The sequence below is a fragment of the Ursus arctos genome, unplaced genomic scaffold, assembly GCF_023065955.2.
Source record: "Ursus arctos isolate Adak ecotype North America unplaced genomic scaffold, UrsArc2.0 scaffold_1, whole genome shotgun sequence".
Lineage (NCBI taxonomy): Eukaryota > Metazoa > Chordata > Mammalia > Carnivora > Ursidae > Ursus > Ursus arctos.
In genome coordinates, this window is record NW_026622763.1 from 13,491,791 (window position 1) to 13,518,945 (window position 27,155).

The following is a 27,155-nucleotide window of genomic DNA, read 5'->3' on the forward strand; positions in this document are numbered from 1 at the left end:
CTTGGCTGTTGTGACTAACGCTGCAGTGAACATAGGCATGTGAGTGAGTGTTTGAGTCTCTGTCTTCAATTCCTTTGGATATACACCTGGGGGTGGAATATACACCTGCTGGATCATGTGGTAATCCTGTGTGTAACCCACCGAGAAGCCACCAACCTGCGGTCCACAGGCCCTGCACCCTTTCGCTCTCCAGCAACAAGGTATATGAGTTAGTTTCTCCACATCCTCATCAACACTTGATATTTCCCATTTTTTAAACTATAAATCACATCCTAGTAGATGTGAAGTGGTATCTCATTGTAGCTAATATTTAATTCTTAATTGCAGAAATTATTTTTTGCATATTTCTTTTTCCTTTCTTTACAATAATTTCAATAAACTAGCTCTGTTTCTTTTACTCATGGTCTTGTTGGTTTTTTAGGGTATATCTTTTTGGAAATAGATAAAATTTAAATAACACACAAAGGAGCAAAGTAAAAAAAATACAAAAAGACTTAATTGCTTTCAAGGAGCTCACATTTCGTGGTATGCAGCTCCCCATTCCAACTGCTTTTCACTCAGGGCACCTGGGTGGCTCAATTGGCTAAGTGTCAGCCTTCGGCTCAGGTCGTGGTCCCAGGGTCCTGGGATGGAGCCCTTCATTGGGCTCCCTGCTCAGCGGGGAATCTGCTTCTCCCTCTGACTCTGCCCCTCCTTCTGCTTGTGCTCTCTCTCTCGATCTCCCTCTCTCAAATAAATAAAATCTATTAAAAAATTCATTTTTCATTTCCCAGATGATCTTGTCTTGGAAGATTTTCTTACTTTCTCTGTTTTTCTCTTTTGAGTGTCTTATGTTATGCCTGTAAGGTCCAATGGAGATTTTTCTGGTTCCTGAGCAATCAGATAGTTTGAACTCATCTAGCCAAGAAGGCTGCTAGTTCTTGTTGTCTTTTTGAGGTAACATTTATATTCTGTTGGCCAGATATGAAACTCACAGGATCACAGTGTTCTTTATTGAGGATGAAATGATACAGGGCTATGGAGATCACTATAACCAGACCCACCCTCATCCCGCCATGATTGACTCCATGACAAATTCTAGAAATTCTCAGAATGTCTTTTTTTAAAAACTTCCCCCAATACGAGCCATTATTTCCACTAAGGACTTCAGGAATGGCAGTTAATCACAAAAGAAAATAAAACATGCTTTCATTTCTTTCTCTTTCTTGCATGTTTTGAATATTTGAATATTAAATGGGGGAAAGATGACCTTTGGGTGCTGTTTCCAAACCTTTAAAAAATTATACCAGCATGTAATTAAAAAAAAAAGCATTTGACAAATCTAACACCCTTTCAAGATAAAACAATCAACTAGAATTAGAAGGGAACTTCCTCAACATAATCAAGGATAGAGATGAAAAAAACCCACGGCTAATGGTGAGATTCTGAAAGCTTTCCCCCTAAGATTAAGAGAGACAAAGATGCTCACTGTCACGACTTCTGTTCACCATAGTTATAACCACTGCAATTAGGTGAGAAAAAGAAATGAAAGGCATCCATATTAGAAAAGAAGTAAGTCACAGATGACATGATCTTACATGTAAAAAACTCTAAAGAATCCACAAAAAGACCATTGAGAGCTAATAAATGAATCATCAAAGTTGCAGGTTATAATATCAACATGCAGAAATGAGTTATATTTCTTTTTTTAAAGATTTTTATTTATTTATTTTTGCAAGAGAGAGCACACGAGCACATGAGCAGGGTGGAAGGGCAGAAGGAGAAGCAGACTCCCTGCTGAGCAGGGAGCCCCATGTGGGGCTCGATCCCAGGACCCTGGGATCATGACCTGAGATGAAGGCAGGCACATAACCTGCTGAGGTTACCCAGTCGTCCAGTTACATTTCCATATACAAACAATTGGGTGATTCAAAAAGGAAATTAAGAAAAATTCCATTTACAATAGCATCAAAAAGAATAAAATATTTAGGAATAAAGTTAACCAAAGAGGTGTGAGACTTGTAAATGAAAACTACAAAACATTCTGAAAGAAATTTTAAGAGACTAAATAAATGGAAAGACATCTTGTGTTCATGTATTAGAAGACAATATTGTTAAGATAGAACTTCTTCCCAATGTGATCTACAGTTTCAATGCAATCCCTGTGAAAATCACAATGACCTTTTTGCAGAAATGGAAAACCTAATCCTAAAATTCATACTGAATCTAAGGGATCCTAAATAGCTGTAGCAGTTTTGAAAAAGAGCAAAGTTGAAGGACTCCTAATTCTCAAGTTCAAAGTTACTACAAAGTCACAATAATCAAAATAGTGTGGTACCGGCAGGAGGATGGACAATAGACCATTAGAATAGAGAGTACAGAAGTAGACCCATATATCTATGGCCAAGTGATTTTGACAACAACGCCAAGACCGTTCAATGAGGAAAAAAGCATCGTCTTCAACAAATCAAGCTGGGACAATTAAGTCTCCACACATAAAAGAAATGTTACATCCTTACCTCACACCATATACAAAAATTAACTAAATTAGAGCTAAAGCTATAAAACTTTTAGAAGACAACATAAAGGAAAATCTTCATGATCTACGCATTCTTAAATATAACACAAAAGGGGCCAGCAACAAAAGAAAAAATCTGTAAATTAAACTTGATCAAAATTAAAAACTTTTGTCCATCAAAGAACACTAGTAAAAGACAACCTACAAAATGGGAGAAAATCTTTGCAAATGACATATTTGATAAGGGGCTAGATTCTAAAATAAAGAACTCTTTCAATCAACAAAAACCAACCACAAAACAACCCACTTTTTTTTTTTTTAAGATTTTATTTATTTATTTGACAGCGAGAGAGAGACAGCCAGCGAGAGAGGGAACACAAGCGGGGGGAGTGGGAGAGGAAGAAGCAGGCTCCCAGGGGAGGAGCCCGATGTGGGGCTTGATCCCAGAACGCCAGGATCACGCCCTGAGCTGAAGCCAGAGGCTTAACGACTGAGCCACCCAGGTGTCCCAACAACCCCCTTTTTAAAAGGGCAATGATCTGAATGGCCATTTTTCCAAAGAAGATACACACATGCTAACAAGCACATGAAAAGAGGCTTAAAGACATTAGTCACCAGGGAAATGCTAATCAAACTCACAAGATACCCTTTTACACACACAAGGATGGCGATAATTTAAAAAACGAAAAATAACAAGTATTACAAGGATGTGGAGAAATTGGAACTCTAACACTCTTCTGCCAGAACGTAAAATGGTCCAGCTGCTGTGGAAAATGATCATGGTTCAATAGGTCTGGGGTGGAGTCTGAATTTCCCATTTCAAAAAGCTCTCAAGTGTTGTTGGTCCATGGTCCACACATTGAATGATAAACAGGTAATCTAGGAAGATATTTACCTCTCAGAGGAAAAAAAGAGAGAGAGAGACTGAAAGAGAAACTTGCCTTCCTTCTTGCCTTTGGAGATTGTCACGTGAAGCTGTGATTTCTGGAGCTGCTGTAACCTTCTTGCCACCATGAGGAGAATACAAAGGAAATCACAGAGAATATGATACAGAGCCCTTAATGACCAACCCTGAATTCCCAAGCCCTAGATTTCTTGTTAGATGACAGAGAAAAGCCCTTTATATTTTAGGCCTTTTTGGGGGTTGAGTGTCCTATCACAGATGAAAGCCCCCTAACAGACACAGTTCCACTCTCCACTGAGTGTGCTCCCTGGAGGAAGAGGGAGTGACATGGGAGCTGTCCACCTGCTGCATCTGAAGCTGGTGTCAGGTTCCATGTTTCTATCACACAGCGAGGATCTCACTTGACTGTGAAAGTAGCATTTCCCCCATTGGAAATGACTTCTAAAGTCAAGACAGTCATTTCACTTGTCATCTTCAAAAAAAAAAAAAAAAAAAAAAAAAAAAGACAATCACTTCACCCGTCCTCTTAGAAAAGAAATCTGTTTCTGGAGAAACAGTTTTGTTTGGATTTACTGAGAAGTATTATGTCAAATCTCTAATCAGGCACGCAAATATGGCCAAAATGAACGTAGCATTGACGGCCATCAGTGGTCACTCAAGAGACACTGATGCTGTAGTTTTGGGGTGATTCAATGAATTTTCTAGGGAAATTTTAACTATATAAATTTTCCACATTATGGCCTGAATTTGGAATCTAATTTCTATTTAAAATGTAATCCCACTCTGACTCTATTTTTTCCATAAAATGAAAAGGCAGATCTAGAAAGTCTACTTTATCCTCTTTCTTTACTTTGTAGATGAGTGAACTGGAGGCCAAAATGGTGAAACCCCAAATCACACTAGTCCACAACTCCTGATGCCCAGCCCAGTGCCTTGCTTCATAAGTAGATGAAGTTATTACTGCATTTTTGGTATATCGCCTCACTTAAAATACAAATTTTCTAATGATAAAGAAGCAGTTACAATTGCAGACAGACCACCGGGCCCTGAATTTTGGTCGGCAGGAAAGTGAACCAACATAGAAGGCGAAGAGAGGAACATATGCAGAAGTATGGAATGGAGTCAACAAACTACAGGAAGTCCTTCCATCAAGAAGGAGCTAGAACATGTGATCATAAATAAAGGGGTAATGCTAATCGATAAAGTGATGCAACAAATAAGAAAGCGAAATTCTGAATAAAAGCAGACCGAAGGTATAATTAAATATTAGCGGTACTATATAGGTGGTAAATTGATGGGTATTACTGAAACTTGTAGCCGCGACGGGCCGACCGCGGGTGGCCACCCGGATGCAGCCACGCTGGGTTTCCAGGACGGAGCAGTTACCAAAGCAGGGCGCATGCGCACTACCGGAGGCTCTGGAGGAGGAGGTGAGACTTCTCCAGTCAGTGTTCTTCTCCCGGGTCCTCCTTCAGGTGTGAAAACAAGCAGATGGGGCTCGGCTCCTGATGATATTTGCGTTTGTCTGCTTCCTCTCACCGTGCAACCACCCATCTGATGAGGGGCTGTGTTACCATGGGGCACGGAGGGGGCTGTGGGCACAGGACGGCCTTTGTGCCCCCCCCCGCTCCCCCCCCCGCCCCGGGCTCATTCAGTGGTGCTGTCTCGACTCCGTCCCCTCCATGGACTCACGGTGCAGAAAACCTAGTCTCTCTCCGCAGGTTGCGTTGGCCTGAGCAGATGGACCCCACATTCTTAGCCCAATACATTTATTTTCATTAAGACAACATAAAACTAAAAATATTCCACAATACTTTGGTGGCGTTCCCTTCCAAGGATATCTGAAACTAAAAATTTTAAAACATATATTGAATCCACTGAAGGCCCAAAGAGAACAGGAGGGCAGTAGAGTGAATCCTCTCTCCCCCTCTGAGTTGGGACGTTCATCTTCTCCTGCCCTTGGACCTTGGTGCTTCTGGTTCTCGGCCCTTCCGACGTGGCCTGGGACAAACACCACTGGATCGCCTCCAGGTCCTCCGACCTCAGGAACGGGACCAAACCGCACTACTGGCTTTCCTGGGTTTCCACTTTGCAGATGGCGTATGGGGGACTTCTCAGCCCCCACACTCGGGTGAGCCAATTTCTGTAATAAATCTGCCTCTCGAGATACGTGGGCAGGTAGAGGGATAGCTCTACCTATCTCAGTCCAGCAATTCGACCCCCACGTGTATTCCCAAGAGAAATGAAAACCTATGTCCACACACAAACTTGTTCAAATGTCCATCGCAGCATTGTTATAATAATCAAAACATGGAAACCACCCAAGTGTCCATCAGTGGAGAACTGGATAAACGAAATATTATCTTCACACCATGGACTATTATTTGGCCACAAGGAGGAATGAAGTACTGATCTGTATGATAATATGCATGAACCTTGAAAACACGCTAGGTGAAAAAAAGCCAGACACACTGGGCCTCCTATTGTGTGATTTCACTTTGGTGAAAGATCCAGAACAGGCAAATCGATAACAGGAATGTGGATAGTGGCTGCCAGGGCCTGGGGCAGGGGGACCTACTAATAGGTGCCGGGTTTCTTAGAGGCAGGGGAAGTGTTCTCGCACTGATTGCGATGGGGTTGCCCAAGTCTGCGTGTGAAAACCACTTGAAATGTGTGAATGGTATGGTATGTGAGCTACATCGTAACACAGACCTCAACGAAAGTACTGGAAAGAGTTCAAAGGGAGGCGACTCCTCCGGCCCCTCAGACCGTCTGGTGGGCCTGTGCCCTCGCTCACCCTAGAGTGGGACCCCCCCCCCCCCCCGTTTCGGCTGCTGTCCTCCAGCTGGCCCCACTTGGGTGGGGATTCTGGGGCTTCTCCTGTCCTCGGGTCCATCAGCTGCTGCATTATTTCCTCCTGCCCTTTGCCGAGAACAAGTAGGTCTTGTGGCTGTTCGGTGCTTTGTCCCTCCCGCTTGGATTCTGGGAACACTGATCACCTACGTTTGTTGTAATTATTGTCTTTGGCTTTTTAGCTTTGTTCTCTCGGTGCTCCACTTTTATGTGGGGGTTCAGAAAAATCCCCAAATGGTCCTGGCATCGCTGGCACCATCTTCCCAGAATTCCTGCAGGAGGCCTTTGCGCAGCACTTCTCTTGGATAGGAATTTCAGCTATCTCCCTCCCTCCCCGTTTACATTTGTCTTCTGTCATCGGAGCTTTGGGGATGGGTGGCTTGGAGGCGAGGAGGTGGGGAAATGGGGGTGATCGGTGGCTTTCCACGCTGTGTGCGGTGTGAGCGGGAGGCCAGCACTTTCCAGTCCCCCGGGGAAAGCATCCATTTCCACCCCCCTCCCATTTTTAACAGCCTCGAGGCTTGTGGAACAATTTGGACTTTCTCAGGCTATTAATATTTTCTCCTGGGCTTCTTCCATAGTGCAATTCAGTTCACCTATTGCTCAGAAAATATTGCTATGGAAACCTATTCGGGCCGTGAGGGGGGTCCTTAGACGGAGGAGGACGGACGAGAGCAGCGTCCTCCAGCCATTCGCTCCCCGTTTGTGGCCCCCGGGCCCTGGAAAGCGTTAAGGGAGACGCACACGTAAAGGGAAGTTGCCGTGCTTTCCGTGGTGGATGAGGAAGGGGTACCCCGACCAGATTTGTCAGAGGACAATTCTCTAAGGCAGGGAGTGGGGGTGAATTTAATTCCGGGCCACATCGGGGTTTGTAGAATCATCTGTCATGAGGCCGCTGAATGTCTAACTGGGGGTCGACACATAGCTTGTCTTAAAGATTCTTCCATCCCCGGGGACCCCAGTTTTCACGGCTGTGAAACACGGTCCAAGGCTGCGTACAGGAGCCCGGGTGGTGGCAGCTTCTTTCTGATGGTTGCCAAGAATCCTGAGAAACGTGCACACGGACAAATAAGTCACAAATAAGTCCTTCAACTGGCAATGGGGGCGAGGGAGACGGTACACAGAACGAACTCGAGGCCGCCGCTCGCGTGGTTTCTGACCTTGTTTGTTCTCAGAGCCGGGAGCCCTGCTGGCCGTGAGGACCGGTGTCGGGGCTGCAGGCCGGACCTTGCGTGGCCTCGCCCAGCACCGGCCGCGCTGTGAGGCCCCGGGCTCTCGGGCCCTGACCCGTCTCTCCCGTCTGCAGCCGGGGACACCCGCGTTCCCTCTCCCGCAGGAGGAAAGCCCAGCTCAGCCGGCCTAGGAGTCGGGGAAGGACGGTGCCCTGGCTTCAGGCTGAGCGGGACAGCACAGAGGTAGTGCCGGACCTACGTGGCTAGGCCACTATTAGTGACCCTCTCTGAGCTTCCTTTTCCTCTTTGTAACGTGGGGAGGATACCCGTCCTTCCTTGGGGCTGTCGAGAGTGGTGTAAAGGAGTTCAAGTCTATGGAGCTCTTAGGTCAGAGCCTGGCCTCCTCGGGGGTCACTTAGCTCAGCGTCCTGAACGCATTCTTGGAGGATGATAGAGCCTGGCAAGCGTTTGTCCCTGCTCTCCCCCACGCTGTCCCCCTTTCTCTAGCTGGAGAGGAGGCCCCTGCAGCCCTCCTCTACCACAGATCCGAGCCTAGTCAACCCCCACCCCCAGGAATTTATGCAGAGGTGTAGGGGGAGAGCAGCAGGCCTGCCAAGCCTTGTCCCATCCAGCCCCGGCTAAGGGCCCTCTGCTGGGGAGCTTCGAGAATCAGAACGGGGAGAACCGCCAGTCTCTTAGCCTAAAGCCATTGGAGTCGTGACAGTCTTTCTGACCGTCTACCCCCTTTCCTGATGTTCTTGGAAGTGTTATCGACAGCTACCATTTTTTTTAAACAATTTTTTTTTTAAAGATTTTATTTATTTGACAGAGAGAGAGAGACAGCCAGCGAGAGAGGGAACACAAGCATGGGGAGCGGGAGAGGAAGAAGCAGGCTCCCAGCGGAGGAGCCCGATGTGGGGCTCGATCCCAGAACGCCGGGATCACGCCCTGAGCCGAAGGCAGACGCTTAACGACTGAGCCACCCAGGTGCCGCAACAGCTGTCATTTCTAATAGCTGACTGCTTCACTCTGCTGAATGCTTCTCCAGCATGCCTGCATTTACTCCCGTGGACACCACTGCTTCCCTCTGCAGCTGAGGAAACGGCACAGAGAGGGAAGTCACTTGTTCAAGGCCTCAGTGAGCAGTGGAACTGAGATCGCACCCAGTTCTGCCTCCCTCCAGAAACTGCTGCCCAGGGCCATCCAAGGACTGTCAGCGTGCCCCTTTCCAGGGCCAGTATTTCCCCGTGGACTGACCGATGCCAGGGGTACCACTTTCTCCTGCCTCCGACACCCCCAGCTCCACACCAGCTTTTCCAGGATGGGTCCCGAGAGCTGGTGAGCTTACCACACGTTCTTCCTTTTACACATCCTTGCATGTTTCCAGTCCCCGCCTCACTCCAAACCCGCCATTCCCCTGAGTGCTGGAACAGGGCAGCTCTGGGCAAGGAGAACTTGAAGGATGGGAAGCAACCCAGACATCTTACCCACAGATGGAGACACAGAAACCCAGTCTGAGAATCACTACATGTTAGAGGAGCCTTGGCTTCTCAGTCACGAGCAGCAGAGAGCTACTCTGGATTCACTAAAAAGGAGCGAACTGAAACACTGGCAATCGTAGATGGCTGGGGGAGCAGGTCACGCCCCACAGTCAGGCTGACCTCCAGCCCTGCCGCCTGGGTGGCTCAGCAAGAGCCCGTCTGCTCCCGACGCAGTGGCCTCTGGAGCGGGCTGGCCAAGCTGCCACCTGCTTCACCAGTACCTCCTTCCGAGGCGGGGCAGGCGGAGCTCATCTGTCAAAGCGAGGCCACAGGCCAGTCCTGGCTGCAGGGGACTTTTCTGACGGGAAGTGCTTTGAAGACCCAGCAGGGTTTAAATGGCATGGTCTCCAAATGCAGGAAGGCTAGACACCGGGCAGCGCCTCCAACAAAAATTGTCCACGAGTGTCATCCAGTAAAAATGGTCACACTCCCCCTTAAACACAGATGAGGACACAGAGTACTAGACAAGTGGCCAAGGCAAATCCGTTCCCTCTCCTGTGCCAACACCCATCAACTGCGTTCCAATGAATGGCGCGCCGTGGGGGGATCTGGAGGCTTCGGCTGGAGGAGGCAGGGAGCCATGGTTGTTAGGCTGACCTACACTGTGCCTCCTTCCATGTAAGCCATTCAAACGAACTCATAGTTGTTCCCTCTGGAAAGCCCGGGTCTGTGTGCCTCCTGCCTCCTCTGGGCCACCTGTTTGTGGATGACTAACCATCCTAACACCATTTCCTGTACTGGGCATTCTCACCCTGCAAGATGAGAGAACATACAAGGTTTAATAAGAGGTTGTATGCGTATGGATGTTCCCAAACCTACCCGTATGTGAGAACTACCCAGAAGGTCCTTCTGCCCCACCTAAGGTGTAAATCACAATCTCCAAGCACGAAAATCTTAAAACACGTCATTGTTTCTTAAGTAGCCAGTCTGGCACAACCAGCATTTGGGAACTCCCGTTCCAGAACAGAAGGCTAACTTCTACAGGCAGAGAAGGTTCCCTTTTTTTTCCACCAGTTAATGTCTACCAGAATCCAAGAACGCAGATTTCCCAGGCTTAGAAATGGCTGGAATCTGTATCTGCATCCATTGCATGACTTGGAAAACCATACTGCAGTTGTGTATGACACGCCTTTCCCTCCTCTATACCGTAACCGGGTTCCTAAGAGGAGCTTGGCCGTCCTTTCTCCTGTCCTCTGGCATCTAGCAGGCTTTCGATTCATGACGACCTAGGATTATCCAAAGGCACGAACACTGCCTCCACCTAACACCTAGCACAACGGAGAGCAGCCCTGAAAACTGCTTTCATCTATCGGACAGTTGTCCCAGGAAGATGCCGAACTGGAGCCCTTTCTAAAACCTGGGGCAGATCACAGGGGACTGAACGGCCAGAAATCCTGTCTGTCCTCCAAAAGGCCAGGCTAGCTCCGGATTTTCGATGGGTCGCTGTACCCGCTGCTATGGAACGGGAAAGCTTTCCCGGGGATGCGCTCCCCGACAGAGCCCAGAGAGTCGACGGGTCCGGAGCTGCGCACCAGGCACTCCCCCACGTGCTTCCGCTAGCTCAGTCAATTCTCACCACCTCATGCTGCAGGTTTGATTCCTTGGCTTTACTCATTTAGGAGACCTGGAAAAGGGGCCCAGCTGGAATGTGAAGGCCGGCAGTCTGGCTCCAGAGCGCTCACTCTTAACCACTACCTATTTTTCAGTCAACAGACGCTTTATGCGGATCTTGAATTTGGCTTTACTCACACCAACATGGCCAGTTAAGACAAAAACAAACTTAGATAAGCAATGACTCACTGTCCCTCGCATCCCAGAGGACCCAGAGGTTTCCACTGGCACGGAGTGACCTGCCTGGCTCCCTGCCCACGCTGCCTACCCTTCCTGGCTGAAGCCACCTAATCCCATTTGTCAAGTTAACGGCCCCGACACTTGCCACCAGCAGCTGTGCTCTCGGCACAGAAGCCTAAGGATCACGGTGCTGCCCTGACCTGTATCTGATTCTAGTCACTGGCTCCCTCACATGTGAATCCTGGCCAGGTTGGTCAAGACTGGCTGGCTGGAGGTCCCTCGTCGGGCCATCCTGCCCGCAGAACCTCTGGGCTCAGCAAGTCCCTGGAATGAGCCATTACTATAGAAAGCACAATCTTTCTACCTTCTTTTTATATACTTAACTCATAAAATCTCTGCAAGACTGACTTCTACTCCTACTGGACATGAACCACGGCAGGTCAAACAAGAGCACCCCTCTGTCATGAGCAGGGACCTAGAACCTTGGTCTAGGCAGACCAAGCAAGGGTCATTAACAAAACGTAGTCATAAGTGAAATATAAAATGGACATAATTATTTAATGACACAGAAAAATAACACGTTATGAAACAAGTTGGTTACAAGTAGGGGGTAAAGGATGACTTCACTTCTGATAGAAAATTTAAAAGTCTGTCTACAAAACCCCTCCTGGCTATGTATGAAAATATCGACAGTTTTTACTCCTGCTCTGTGATTAAATAGTCTTCCCTTTGTTTTTGTGTATTTTTTGAGACGTGATTATTTCTGAAACAAAAAAGAAAAACAAGTTACTGGATGTCTCAGATGAAGCGTTCTTAAATGCCAGGAGTCCAGCAGTCAGGCCAGAACCCTAGGACAGGTCTGGCCAGGGGGACAGTGGTTGAGCCCAGACACAGAGGATCACGTTTTCTTTACTACTGGCATGCTATTTATATCAGGCTGTTTCCTCCACATTTGATGTTCTCAGTGTATTTATATTGAACAGGAAACTATGAATATTAACTGGCACAACAGCAAAAGGATGCCAGCAACTCTGGTTTCCAACTGACCAAAAGTTAATGGCCATTTTATAGTTATAAAATGCACTGGAAATAAGACACACGAAATACTCCAAAGTCAAAAGAGTTCCTACAACAAAAACCCCACGGGACGAAACCCCCATCTTTTGCTGCTCTTTTTGACCCCTGTTCATTTCCAATTTTCATCATAAACCTATTTTTGTTTCACAGATCTGGAAGGGGGGCAATTTTTCTCAAAAAGGTCTTTGCCTCCTGAGTACTCTGCAGGGTTGGAAGAGTTCATCAAAATCCAAACCACTTGAGACAAAGTTGAACGAGCTGTGTCATCACTTTGTGCCTTTTTCAAAAAGGTTTTCCTAAGTTATTAAATGGACAACAGCGGATTATTACACCTATATTGGTGTAAATGAGACTCAAAAAATTCTCAGATTCCCACTGTTCCCAACAAATGTTCGGAATGCTAAGAGTGCTTTATTCAAATAACAATGACAAATAACCCACACTTTGTGCTCTTAAAAAAAAAAATGGGAAAGGCTCACTGCTTTAAAATCTGGAGTATATAAAAGCCAACGCCACCTTTAATGTAACGTGCTTCCTGGCCACAGTAGCGTTTTCAGGGGAGGTCAAGAACTATGGTTAAGGTCCAAGAAACAACCGAAACCCCCCCCCTCAAAAAAAAACCCACCCCCAAACCCCAAAACAAAAATAAAAAACCTGAGACCATCTGCTGCATTGCCACCCCAGCACCCGTTCAGTGTACCAGGCCACTGCCTTCTAAGGCGGGTTGAACTGGGCGACGGACATTAAGGAGGGCATGTGATGTAATGAGCATGGGTGTTATACAAGACTGATGAGTCACCGAACTCCACCTCTGAAACCAGTAATACGTGTTAATTGATTTTAAATAAAAAAATGCCCCCACCCCCAAACAATAACAAATTTAGAAGTAAAAGATTTAAAATACTCTATCGTCACAACAGAATCCAAAAGATCCCTTGCTTTGCCCTTGAACAACCTAGAAGAACTGAACTCTGTTTTACATCCCCAAGTAAGAGCAGTATGCCCTGGAAGTATCAGTGTCCAGTGCTTGCAACCACATCAATTCATACTCCTGTTCCGTCAGTCCCAATCCTGAAGCCACAACAATTCCTTTGTTAGAGAAAGGGAAAAAAAATCCATTTCAGGACAAAGCATTTTAAGACGAAGGAAGGCGTGTTTTCAGTGGGAGAACTGCCTGGTGTCGGAGGATTTCTTGCTGATATGTTTGAAGATTTTGGACTTCTCGACTTTCTTGGCTTTCTGGTAGCCAAAGCCGCCGCCGCCTCCTCTCTTTTTAAGCTTGCCGTCGTTGCTATTCACGTCTACAGGCGAAGGTTAAGGAAATCAAGCAACTCAAAGACCATGAGCTCTAATATCCATACAGAGAACAAACCAGTATGTCCTCTGCTGCTCTGCTCCCACAACCCCTTCCCGCACCACGAAAATGCGACCATAAATGTGACCCATTTCCAGGAAGTCTGGAGTGGTCACGTGATCATGGACTAAAATGAGCAGGTGTGACTTGTAAGCCCAATGTAACAGCCATATTGTTTTCTCTGCCGAATGAAACTGAAGACGGTTATTTACAAGTTGAGAGGCACATCAGCAAGTCTATAGAACCACATTAGAAACCACCCTCAATGTCAAAACAAAGGACCTTCACCGAGGCTCAGAGTGGATTCAGGAATGCTTAACCAACTGAAGGAGGTGCTCTTCCCGCCTCACAGTTCATAAGTGTTCATCACAACAGACGTTTACTCACTGCCCACGATGCGGACAGTGACCCCCCGTCTCGTGCTAACTCACAGGCCTCACTTGCGCTGTTTGTTTCCTTGGTGGAAAACACGAGGATAAAGTACAGATTATCAACTGCAACAGAAGCAACTGGAGGCGTTTCCTTGGCCTTTTAGCCTGAGTAGCACTGAAGTGTTATTTTCTGTTGCTAGTCTTAAAACTTCCTTGCACGAAATCCTTCCATGGCTTTGGGGGGATAAAAACTCTGAGGTCCCATCTTCTCTCTTCAGCTCCAGGGCAAGCTGCTCTCCATGACCTCGTACGGGGAAGCCTCACGACCGCCCGAGCCCTGCAACTGTAACCCTACGGGCTTCTCTCCGGAACGCACGACTCTCTGGCTCGCACTGCCTGTCAAATTCCCAAAGGCCTAAAGCACAGGCTGTCTTGTGTCTGTAACCCCCACAGTGACAGTTAACCCGTGCCTACCATGTGCCAGCACTGACAGAGAGACAGTGACCAGAATGAATTCTCCGGCTTCCAGACCGCAGCCAGAGCACACACCAAACCAAGTGCTAAGCCCAAGTGCCCCTCTGTCAACCTTCTGTCCCTCGGTTCCCAGATGAATTCCTGACAACAAAGAAAAGGATACTCAGATCAACAAAAGGAGGCACCTTGAAACCAAACGACAGAGCCACCTGAGGCAAATTTAAGTTATTAACATTGAAGATCTGTTTCAGAGAATGGGAATCATATGCCCGAATGTAGGACTTATACGCTTCCTGGGCTGACTTATGAAGGAAGTAGTTCTTTTCAATCAATTTTTCAAGCTGGAATGAAAGACACTGGTCTCAATAAAATACAAAAGCAGACTTCACATGTATCAGAACAAAACCACCCTATGTAAAAAGACGTTGGTTCCAGTACACTTGCTCCAAGTTTTGTAGTATTTGCAAGCGCAGGGTGCAGGAAGAAGAATGTCAAAGTTCTTATAAGGTACCAACTGGAACAAGGCAGGAAACACAGGAACACGGTAAGCAGCATGGCAAGAACCCTAAGAGATGACACAGTCCAAACCTGGTTCACGGAAGGGGAGAGTCCGAGGACGATTACCAACTGAGGCCAACTCTTCCTCACAAGTGTTTCAAAAGACCAAAAAACATACAAATAAAATACCAAACACACCTGAGACTGAATGTCAGAAATTTTGGACCAGGAAAACTCAAATTCACTTAATGGAACCTAGAAAACAAAAACATGAAAATCAGCAGACCAGGATGGATTGATATTCGGACATGCAGATGATTGAGCGGTGACAAGCATCCCGTCCCATGAAGAACCAGGAGGACAGCCAGGCCTGTGCGACTCCCTCAGGACAGACAGCTGCTCCTCTGGTCTCCCGCAACCAACGGAAAAGTCTTAGCTTACTTCGGCTACCTTGACATGCATTGTGCTGAGGACCCTTCCTGAAAGGAAAGGCGAGGGACTAGACAGGGACAGTAAGTCAACGAAGCCCTTTTCTCTACAGAAGGATCTCTATAGATACAACATAAGGCAGCCCGATGCTTCTAGTCAGAAGGACCACTAGCCCCTCCCTCCGTGTCAGGAGAGCTGGCCCACAGCCACCCTGCCCTGTGACTAGGGTCTGTGATACCAGAACTCATGATGACCACACCCCACTACAGGAAGGATCTCTCACCAGTCATCACGTATTAGATAAGTGCAAAAATGCCAGAGCTCGGAGAGGTGCTGGAAAACCAGCTGCCCAAGTCCTGGACCCCACTCTCAGAGTCTGCAGTCTTGCAGAGCAGACAGGGAGCGGGTAAGAAGGCAGCTGGATGAACACTCGTGCTGCGGGAACGCCAACGACAGGAGATCAGTGATGGCGTCCCACGAGACAGAGCAGTTCACTGAAACCGTAATCATTCTGTAAGATGCAGAAAAGGGTATTCTAGAGAAAAGGCATAAAGGCCATTTCCGGGAACTTGCAGGGTAGGGGAAAATCCACTTGGTAAGACTGTGCCAAGGGAGGCCAGAGAGGGGGCAAATGTCAAGAGAAGGCCTGACAGGTGTGCACAGGATCGGAGGCCAGTCAGGATTCTAATGAATTCAGGTTTGGTAGATGGAGTGAGGCCAGAGCCAGAGGAGGGTAGGCTGGGGATCAGGGTAAGTGGACAGTAAAAAGAGAAAAGAAAAACTCCTTTCCAAAACAGTAGAAGGAAGAAAGGCAATCAGCAGCAGCCACGACGGGAGAGGAAGGCAAATGGGTTCAGGGTCGAAGTTGTTTTTTTAGTAGGAGACTTGAGACGGTACTGGGAGAGAAAGGAGGCAAAACAGAGTCAAGGAGTACAGGACCGGAGGAGGAGGAGGGAGAGACAGGAGTGAATGGAGTCCTCGTGAAAACAAGGCTGCAGCAAGGGGGCAGGTGGAGGCGACCAGGTGTGAGGGAGCTTAGAAGGGGCAGAGGTGGTTTCAAATGGCTAGGGAAAGGGACAGTGCCTAGGGACACTGAGATACACTGCTGAGCCAGAGGGGCCAAGGGCTGTTCACGGTTCAGGCCAGACCCGCATCTAATCTCCCTTGCCCAACTTAACTGTTCTAACTGTTCCCGGAGCGCGGCAACGACACCCGACACCCAGAGCCATCCAGAAATGGTGCTTAAGGCCATCGGCACTGGCACACAATTCCAACCAAGAGGAATCTGTTCCCGGCTTCAGATTTTCTAAACCAAGATCTTTACCTTGGATTGCTTTAAGTAACGAAGGAAACCCAATTCTTCAGGGCGTAAAATGAGCAAGGCATGCCCTCTCCCGTTCAGGCCTCTGGCTGTTCTTCCCACACGATGAATATATTCCTTTGGTGGAGAGAGAAAACCTGAATTAACAGACCAACCTGCATGGGAACCTGCCTTTCGAGGAGCTGCACGGTGGACAGAAGCGTGTCAGCACATCTGGATGACATGGTGCTCCTCCCCCAGGGCCGTGCCACACACCCGCTGGCCACGCCCCCTGCTTCTGCATGGACCGTGACCAGAGAGGTTAACAGGGCAGGGACCAAGGCCTGACAGCCGCTCGACGTGATATTCGCATTAACGACTAAGTGTGCTTCGTCTTCAAAATAACTTTTTCAAACAGGTTTTCATGCTAGCTGACAATTTCCGTCATCTATTGCTTGTTGACAATATTTAATAAAACTTATTTTACTACATATGGTACAGAATCTTACCTATTACTGAAAGCAAATTTTATTTTCTTCTAACACCTACTACTCTTCACAGACCATTCCAAGCACATGACAGCCCTAACTTCATCCTCACTGAGGCCTCTCAAACTCAGCACACCCCCTCTGGTCCAGTAAAAGCCCCAGCTACTAGCAGGGCCAGAGAACAACTGCGGTCAGCGTGCGGAAACTACGCGATCAACCTCTGAACAGGAAATCTGCTGGGTCTCAGGGAAACCGGAAAGCTCATTCCTGAAGGCAGAGCCCTTGTGGAGAAGTTCCGAGGATGCCGGTTACCTTGGGGTCATCAGGAGGGTCATACTGAACAATCCAGTCGACTTCAGGAATATCCAGGCCTCGAGCTGCCACGTCGGTACACAACAATATCCCCGAATCTGCATTGCAGAACTGGAAGAACGTGGTCGTGCGCTTATTCTGCTTCTGCCTTCCCTAGAATCAGACCAAAGCATGCCTCAGAGCTGGAAACGTGAGGTCACTTCTGGGAGGTCTGGGTGTAGGACCCCCCAGCTGCGGAGCTGTTAACCTGCTTCATTTCCATTTCACTCCCTGGCCTAGATCTCATTTCCTAAGTGGATGGTATCTCTTACCCCCTTGTGGTCCTCACCCTTCCAAACCCAGCAAAGCTCCCTCCACACGGATCATTCTCCATTTAGAGAGCGCGATACTGCAAACCCCACAATCCGTATACTTGGTAAGTGTTCACGGTTTTTTAATAAACTCATGATAATCACTTACGTGAATGGCCAAGACAGGCAGATCGATGTAGTTCAGCAACTCGTAATGGTACTTCACGGACTTACAGGATGAAAAGAAGACCATCAGTTTCTTCTTCCGGTTCTTCTTAAGGAATGTAAAGAGCAGGAGGAATCGCTTCTCCGAGGGACAGACAACATATCCCTAGAAGTCGTTCAAGTGAACAGAAAAATAATCAGACGTCTTCAGCTTCATGAACCAATATAATTTGATGGAGGGCACAGATACACACCGCATATGCCCCATCGTGCCACTCACCTATAACAAAATTACTGCCTTCGTTACAACAAAGCATCCCTACCCCGAGACGGATTTTAGCTCTTCTGGTTCCTTTTACTGGATGCAATCACTAAATACTTTTCATATTTCTGAGGTTACAGACTTCTCGCTACCCAGTTTGTGCAGTCATCATAAAGTAACAACTCTATGCGCTGGAACCCTCAAAGCACAGCAATGCTTCATTTTTCCAAAGGTCCTCGATAGCAAGATCTCAGATAACTACAGCCTAAGTGCGGTGTCCTCAACAAGATAACAAAGCCAAGGGAATACATGTCTTAAAATACACAACGAACGGAATTTTTAAGCAAGATCGTTATCTGAAATATTTTATTCATCAAAAGACTCAAGAGTCCTATTTTCAATCCACCTAGTTTGGATCTGTCACCTCATTTCCAATTTTTCACAGCAATGTGCCTGAAACCAGCCTCTCCATCTGCTAACTCACCTTGCATATTACAGCAAAAGATCACTAAATAACACCTTTTGTTTCGTACTGCATTTACAATCCGTAGTGACTAACGTCTCCCATGTGGCAAGCAGTATCAAGAGACAGAAAAGAGAGCTGATCACATTATTCAGAATTCAGGATTCGTGACGCCAGACAGCCAATACCCACACTCACTGTATCTGGGTTAAAAGTTCACTAATCCACCTGCTCTCGGGATGAGCCTCCGAACTATTACAGGGACACGCCCGAGACGACCCGTGAGTGTGAGATCTCCACAAAGTACCTGCTCCAGACCGTCCACGGTTGCGTTAGCTTTATCGTCATCGACACCAACATACAGCGGCTCCTTTTTCAGAGAAATCCTCGCCAAGTCTTCCACTTTTCGAGTTTGTGTGGCGGAAAAGAGCATGGTCTGCCTGCGGGCTGAAACAGATACACATAAGAAGAACCCAAATATTTCAAGGAATCGTTAGCATCGCCTCACCACTAGAAATACTGAGTAGACCAGATATTAAGAAAGGAATATCACGGACAACTTTATGTCCAGAAATCTGACAACTTAGATAAAATGGACAATTTCTTTGAAAGACAAATGGCTAGAGCTTACTTGAGATGAAACCAAAATCCTGAACAGCTTTGTATCTATGACAGAAATTGTAGTTAAAATCGTCGTGGAAAGAAAACTCCAGCCCCAAAGACTTCCCACTGGTGAATTCTAGCAAACATTTAAGGAAAAAAATATTACCCAGTCTGCACAATCTCTCCAGGATTTGAAGAGAGTTTTTAGTTCCCAACTCATTCTTTGAAGCCAGCCATTACCCTGATACCAAAACCCAATAATGATTCATAAGCACAGATGCAAAATTTCTAAACAAAATTTTAGCAAAGGTGAATGTAGCATATAGAAAGGATAATACACCATGACCAAGTGGGGTTTACTTCAGGAATGCAGAGTTGTTTAATATTTGAAAATTAACCGATATAACTTACTATATTAACAAATTTAAAATTTAAAGAAATATTTAACGAAAAAACAAACATCGTTTTAACTGACGCGGTAAAAGCATGTGATAGAATTTAACATCTACTTCTGATTGTAATGTTACTGTTCTGTTTTATGCTGTTACTACAATTTCATGGCTGATGGTTTGGAAGCCATTTTGTAATGAATAAAAGTACATACTGTCCGGTATCTGCAGCATGCCATTCTGGAACAGTAAGAACAGCTAGTATGTGCAGATAAAAAAAACAAAAACAAAAACGCCTCAGCAAACCAGGAACAAGAGGGATCATTCTCATCCTTTGTCTACCAAAGGGCAGCTACAAAAAACCCCCTGTAGCTAACACCACACTTAATGGTGAAGACTGTTTTCTCTATTGATCGGGGTGATGGGTCTCACAGGTGTAAACATGTCAAAACTTTACAAATTGTATATTTAAACTATGTACAGACTATATCAATTATACTTCAATAAAGCATTAGAAAACCATATGATAAATGGAATCACGGCCTTATCAGAGACATCGACGGTTGTAACGCTGCAAGTACTACAGCCCAGGTATGTACATTCAGGAGCACACGGCCGGCAACACGTGCACGGCTACCCGGGAGGTGGCAGGGTGGGTGAGAAAAAGTAAGATGGGGTGGTGGGGGCAGACGGGAGTGAGACCGATGTTAGGACTAACTTGCATTATAACCTCTGAAGTGGCAAAACCACTGCATTAAGTTACTGCTAAGTCTGACACTTGCGCTGCAAACCACCTCTCGGGCTGACTGGTCTGGCTTGATGAAAATTCCAGTCTGAACCGTTTCCATTGAGGGACAAGCCTCACCTACTTCCAACAGCTACTTTGCAAAGCACGTGCAGGGATTACGCCTACTTACTTGGCAGAAGTTTAATAATTTGTTTCAATTCCTCTTCAAACCCAACATCCAAGATACGATCCGCCTCATCGATAACCAGACACTGCAGATTCTTATACATAAACCCTGGGGTATTCTGACAAGACAAAGGCCAAGAGGAACTCCTTAGCTCCGGTTTAGGCTTCCCACGAGGCGAGGAGACAGGTGCCCACGGCAGCGCTGCCTCACCTGCATGTGGTCCAGGAGGCGGCCGGGGGTGGCCACGATGATGTTGATCCCGTTACCGAGCTTCTGTGCTTCCGCAGATCTGTTGCTGCCGCCCATTATCAACCCGTACGTGTGAACGTGGTGTGTCATCAGCTCCTTAAGAACACCGAAAGTCTGCATGGCCAGTTCCCTAGTAGGTGAGAGAATGAGAACTCCAGTGCCTAAAAAGCAAAAAATGATACACGGTAAAAGGCCAGGTGTAGTTATCGCCATGAGTCCGTAACAGCTACGATACACTTCCAGTGAGCTACTGGCCAGAACACCCGGATCGGAGACTCACCATTCCTAGGCATGAACTTTAACTTGACAATGAGTTCGACCGCAGGGATGAGAAATGCCAGCGTTTTGCCACTGCCTGTTTTTGCGGCTGCTAGAAGATCCCTAAATATTAGAAACGGAAAGGAAAAGAGACACTTAGTCTACTTAGTCAAGCAGCATTTACTGGATACCTACTACGAACTACCACCTTTCAGGCAGCAAGGCTAGAACATGAGTAAGAAAAACAAAGTCCCTAGCTTCTTTATTACTGAATCAATCACAGGGGTTAAATATCTAACTCAGATATAAGAATTATGCTATAAAACAGAAATGAACACTCTTCTTCAAACATCAGTAACTTAAAGCCTTTAATGAAGTGTGGATTTATCAACCCAAAGCACAGTGCAAACATCAACAGAACACGTTGGCATTTTCTTTCTAAACGACCAGCACTAAAAATAGGTACTAATGTCCAAACATCAATGTTAATCATACCTGCCTTCCAGAAGTGGTCTGATACTTTTATGCTGAATTTCAGTCATGTTTGTAAAACCCATTTCTTTTATTGCCCTCAGAGTGTGCTCATTGACCAGATTAGAAAGAGAAGCAAATGAAGTATCCTCAAAAGCTCCTAAAGAAAAGACAGTTTATCATTACCGATTTGTCTTTTTCTAGTAGTTAATACTGCTATGGCTATGTAAATTAGTTTTGCTGTTTGAAAACACTGGGTGGGAATCGAGCTGACACGAGCTTCTTTCAGTAAGAAAGACTAGACCCCCACCATTCCTACGTAATACTAAGACGAAGACCCCGACTTTTGAAGTTTCTCCTGCTAACGGCTGTGCGAAGTCTAGGACCTATACGGTAACAAAACAGTAAAGGACGGAGAGTAGGTATAATCAAGGGACTTGTGTCAAATGAAAATGTCAAGCGTGTGGGGGATGCACAGAGAAATGAAATATTTAAGAAATCTGAAATAAAAAGTGAAAGCATCCCGTATAATAGAAATGAGTGCAAAGTCAATCAAAAGGGCTGTTAATCTCACCCCAAAAAGACAACTGAGAAGGTCAGGCACAGCCACACACCATTAGACGGAACACACATCGCATGTGCGGTGGTTCTTCAGCAGGGGAAGATATCAAACTCACCTGGGGAACCCCCCCCAAACCTGCCCTGCTCATCAGCCCGCTATGGTCCACCGGGGCACTACTGACATTTGGGCGGGATACTTCCGTGTTGTGGGAGGCCGTCCCATGCATTACTGGACGTTCTGTAGCCTCCCTGACCTCCACCCACTAAATGACAGTAGTGTGCCCCCAGTTCTGACAACCAAACATGTTGGTAGCCAACCTTCACGGTTTGCCTGGGACAGAGGAGGTGTATGGGATGCAGGACTTTGGATGCTAAAACTAGAACTGGTCAAGTTCTGGGTAAACCAGGATGACCTGGTCACCCCTCCAAGGAAGCAAAACTGCCCTGGTTGGGAACCACTGCCGTAACTTCTGCAATTCTGATTAAGCAAGCCTGGGGTTAGAACTCACTATGGTAACAAATAAAAAACCCACAGTGAACAACTCCAGGAACTCCTAGACATTTCTGGTTTGGAGCAAGTGATTCTGGCCAAACTCTTGACCTTATAAAGAAACCGAGGCCAAAGGAATTTACCCTGGCCAAAGTCCCTCAATAATGTGAATTCCATCCTTCCTTACTAGTAACTGGGCCAGTATTAAACCTCTGATCTCCAGACTTCTGGGCCAATGATTTCCCTACTACAAAACGGAATGAGCTTTAGAAAACAACAAACCAAAGGAACAGAGGACCCCAGAAGCTGTTCGTGTGTTTATCAAAATATTTAATGCTAGGAATGCAGAAAAGGAAAAGAGAGAGAAACGGCTAGAACTAAAGCACACAAAGTGGATAAAGCAGCAGCTGGATAGAAAATATTTCTTGTCAATACTTTTTCTAGGTAAATTAAAAATCCCAACTGAAACTTCAAATCCTATAATCCAGAAGGCATGCCATGTTTAAGGTCTCTCTGGAAAACTTTCTAAAGTTACCTGTCAGTCCCAGGGGTAGGCTGGGCACTTCACTGTCCTCTTCCTCATCATCTGGCTTCTCCACACTGTCTTCTGTCTCCTCAGGAGCTTGGGCCCCTTCTTCAGCGTCCCCTTTGTCTTCAGCTCTCACTTTTTTGGTATCTTTGGTTTTAAAGGACAACACCCCCCGAATTTTTTTGTTAAAATAAAATACCAAATGGGATGACAAAATAAAAAGATGCATAATGCAGAGGCATTCTTCCGAAAGCTGAACACATTTCCAGTTTCAATATGCTAAGAATGTCCCTTTCCATGACTAAAGATTTAATTATATGTAAAAACCCAGGGGGACATGCAGATTTGCCAACAAAACTTTATTTTTTAGGCCTATTGCAGCATCCTAAGTGACCAAGACATTTTTGAAAAGTTGAATAATTTAAGTACACTAATTACATCAAGTTTATGTAGTCCACGGGGGAAAAGAAGGGCTGTGATTAATGGTTTTTTGAACTCTTACAAAGCATTAATTTGTCCTACTATGCCATTAAACATAAATTTTCCATGAAAACTAGCTTTGGTTCAAAGATGAGCAGAAATCCCAAAGGTTCCTCATGTTCCTAGAGAGACCTCAGTGCAAAGCACAATTCCCTCAGGCGGGAGACAGAAACTGGCAGCTCCTGGAAACCAAGTGGCGAGGGGGGGCAGGGGGAAGGCCTCCTGGCATTTCACTTCTACATACAGCTTTCGTAACAGGGCCCTCCACTACCCTTCCAGCCTTACCTCCCATCACACTCTTGAATGCTCCACTCGGGGTCCAATGGGTTAACTACTACGCTGGGATTTTATAAATTCATGGCAGGTAATTATGTGAGTTAGAACAGAACTCGACCTGGACCAGAACTCAGGACTCTCTTGTGGCCCAGGACTGGCCTCTTCCTTGCAACTGACTATCACCCTTCTGGGAAATGGTCAACCTACGCGCAGCATGAGACTGGCTATGCATATTTGGAAAACTTCAAAGCTCCTTTCTGAATGGAACTTTCATTTCAGTTAAGTTAGATGAATAGGAGGTTCTAACCCAGATTAGAATAAACTTCTATAAAGGCCAGAGAGTAAACATTACAGGTTTTGCAGGGCACAGGGTTTGTCACAATAAAGACCAAGTAAACAAATGGGCACTGCCGTGTTCTAATAAAGCTTTATTTCCAAAAGTAGGCAGAGGGCTGAATAGTTTGTTGACAGCTGTTGTATTCTCCCTTGAAATCGCTGCTTGCTCACATCTCAGTTAAAATGCCTATCCTTCATGTAAGCCCATCCAAATCCAACCATCCTCCAAAAGAAACCGGCCTCCCCCTCCTGGCCATTCTGCTCACCTGGGAATTAATGTTCCATTTATACAAAAGTTACCTGGTATTTTTATACACTTTGCATATCCAAATTAATACTAAGTCTCCTTTTAAGAGGAGAAATTTACAGTAGGAAAAAAAATTGGGACAAAAAAAGGGTAAGTAAAAAGTATCATTAATGCAAAGTCCCCTGAAATAAAGGCCTGAGAAGACAGGAATATACTGACCTCGATCTCTTTAGTGTAATGCCACAATTCTGTTTGAAAACAGGTAATAAACCTAAAACCCTCTGCCATAATATAGTCTGTTTAAAAGCCTAGCCAACTGTCAAGAAGAGCAAATTTCTAGAATCCAAAGGAGGCTTTTATTGAAGCGTGAGATTTTATTCAGTCATTAGGGAATGTAACAGCACGACACATTTCTCAGTGTCTTAATACAAATAAAAATGTCACACCCCAGCCCCCATGTTGCTTCTTTTTGCTACTAGACTATTTCCTGATATACTAGTGAGCACAGGGATTCTTGCCTGTTGTATTAATACAATAATAATAGAAAAAAGGTAAAACTGTGAAAATTGTTTGACTGCCTGAAGTTCAAGGAAACTGAAGCACTTACCAGGCCCAGCATCATCCACCATTTTTCTCTTTTTCTTCTTCTTCTTTTTTGATTCTGAATTGGGAGGCTGTGTTGCTGCTTCTCCATTGATTATTATGGTAGATTTCTTCTTTTTTTTTTTAACTTGTACAGTTTCCACTGTTTCTTTAGCTATCTCTCCATTCTGGGCTTCTGGCAAGCCCACATTCATAGACTGTTTAAGGGATTTTTTAATCTTTCCACCTCCCACTGTTTCTTCAGACACATCTCCATTTTGCGTTTCTGATAAGCTCACATCCGAGGCCCCTGTTTAAAAACAGAACATACATTGTGACAAAGAAAGGAAGGTTTGCTTAAAAACACTGGAATCCCAGATGAGAAATCTCAGGGTGTCCATGAGTGAAATGATTTAGCTTTTAATTACATTTCATGCACATTATTAAAACCACTTAAATTTATAGCATTCTACTACAGGACAAGTCAATTTCCTTTAATGAAAAAAGCAAGAAAAAGGAAAGCTACACTGATTTCTTAACTTCAAAAAAACCACATCTCTGTCCATATGGAGTTAAGAATCTGGGACAGAAAAACTTCAGTGAAATTAAACATTTAAACAGATGGGGCCAGACAACGGTACCTACAAATACACATTTTAGTATCAAGCATTTGATAAATATATGGCTAACCAATAAATTAGAAAAGACTATCATCTATTCACATTGTACTGCTTTCCTATAACTTCAAAACACTCAACCTAACTTTCTTAAGCAGCGATGAATTGAAAATTCACTTACTGGTCCCAGTATTTTATATATATATATATATATATATATATATATATACACACACACACACACACATATATATGTATGTATGTGTGTGTGTGTGTGTGTGTGTATATATATATGCCTAGGGTTTTCTTTAAAAGTTTCCTTGTTTACATATAATAAAAAGGAACAACTCTTAAAATTTTTTTTTTTTATTTTAATTGTTACTTTTAAGTACCAAGAAGTAGTCAGTAGTGCTGTATTATTCTTAGGAACTGGAAATACAAGGGAACTTCAAAACCATTTCTAAAACCCACAAACCTGTCCTCTTCTTCAGGATTACTTGCAAGCAACTCATCTGCTGGAATCCAACTAGGGTAAGGAATTATGCCTCCAACATTGCCCTCGAGGATTGATATGTTACATAGGATCCCAAAAAGGATAAGCTAACTTCAAGATCTCTGGCTCACTGTTAGGAACTTAAGGACTGCGAGAGCAGGTGGGTAAGAATGATGGACATTCAGGTAACAGCCTTTTCAGGTACGTATTTATTAAGCATGCAAATAACTGGAAGTGCTTGAGGAATTCATAACTTAAAGTCAGGAGCAATGTGAAGAGAGGGCATGCACTGGACACGTGCAGAAGGCACTTCTAGAACTGAAGATAGGATATGCTCCAGGAGTCGAGAGAGAGCGGACGTGGACAGGGGAAGGCAACTGTATCAAGGAAAACTCTGCGACAAGAGAGACAATGAGATTTTTTGAAGCAATGTAGGCATGAAATAGATGTGAAAGGAAGGCGCGTGGAGATGACAAGTTCCACGTGTCTGATTGGAAATGGGCCAGGGGGTTGGGATGGGGAATGAGATGGGACCTAAAGGTGGGAGGGACTCTGAATGAGGGAGACGTAGAAATAGCTGGTTTAGCTGGAAGCCCCGGCTGGAGACCTTGGAGGAAAACTCAGGCGGCCCGCTCCTGCTCTCTGACTCTGTCCGGAGAAACTGAGGCTCAGAAAGATCAGGGGCAGATCTGGAGCACGCGGAGAGCGGCACCCGCGCGGGACCAACTGGAACCCGCGCCAGGCTGCCTTTCACTCTCAACAAGCACACGTGCCACGGGAGAAGCGGCCGCGCGACTTCAGGGAGGTAGTGACTCCCGAGCAGAGCGGCGCCGCGACCCGGGGGCGGGCTCCCGCAGCTACCGAGGCCCCCAGCCCCCAAGCTCCGCGCATCTCACCCTGGAGCTTTAAGTTTCGCTGGCGCAATTTCAGGTTCCGTTTCTCGATCTTCTTGCGCAGGAGTTTCATGGGTAGATGGGACATGTTGTCGGTGAAGCGCCTCCACTGCGGCGCCACTACTCCGCTACCGGCTTGACGCGACTTCCTCTTGGGTCGCACGTGCGTAGCTCGGCCAACCGGAAATAGTCACAGTGACCCTTGGAGGACTGCCGTCCGGAAAATGCGTCCAGGATGGAAATGCTTCCGGCGACCGGACTCTATGCAGTGCCCTCTAGAGGAGTGGAAGACCGACCCAGGTTCACATTGTGTCGCTGCTGCGCGTGTTAGGGCCATTGCAGGTCCTGGGAATGGGAGCTTCTTCCCCAGAGGAGGCTGAAGAGACAAGGATGGGCAAGGAGCCTTAGGGAGTCTCCAGTTTTATGTGCTTGGCCTCTTTGTATCCTGGACAATTTGGAAAATTGAATAAAATCTAAATTTCATCTATACGTTGTGAAAGAAGATTCCGAAGTTAAGCATTGCTGA

The 27,155-nt window shown here is 45.9% G+C and overlaps 1 protein-coding gene across 3 annotated transcripts; it reads right to left on the reverse strand.

Annotated features, from left to right (window-relative positions):
* Nucleotides 1-8,223: 8,223 nt before the first annotated feature.
* Nucleotides 8,224-26,815, reverse strand: DDX18 (DEAD-box helicase 18). 3 transcript variants are annotated; one of them, XM_026510118.4, is made up of 14 exons: nucleotides 26,633-26,815; nucleotides 24,652-24,936; nucleotides 22,712-22,852; nucleotides 21,150-21,285; nucleotides 20,677-20,777; nucleotides 20,358-20,557; nucleotides 20,151-20,265; nucleotides 18,549-18,688; nucleotides 17,521-17,682; nucleotides 17,062-17,214; nucleotides 16,286-16,399; nucleotides 14,731-14,787; nucleotides 14,198-14,375; nucleotides 11,291-13,136 (listed from the first exon to the last, which is right to left on the reverse strand). In XM_026510118.4, the coding sequence occupies exons 1-14, from the start codon at nucleotides 26,715-26,717 to the stop codon at nucleotides 12,994-12,996; spliced, it is 2,010 nt and encodes a 669-aa protein (XP_026365903.1). In that variant the 5' UTR covers nucleotides 26,718-26,815; the 3' UTR covers nucleotides 11,291-12,993. The 3 variants fall into 3 exon arrangements, with proteins under 3 accessions (XP_044244192.1, XP_026365903.1, XP_057173306.1); XM_044388257.3 differs by lacking the exons at nucleotides 11,291-13,136; nucleotides 14,198-14,375; nucleotides 14,731-14,787 and adding an exon at nucleotides 8,224-8,519 and having other exon boundaries at nucleotides 26,633-26,800; XM_057317323.1 differs by having other exon boundaries at nucleotides 11,291-14,787; nucleotides 26,633-26,811.
* Nucleotides 26,816-27,155: the final 340 nt, after the last annotated feature.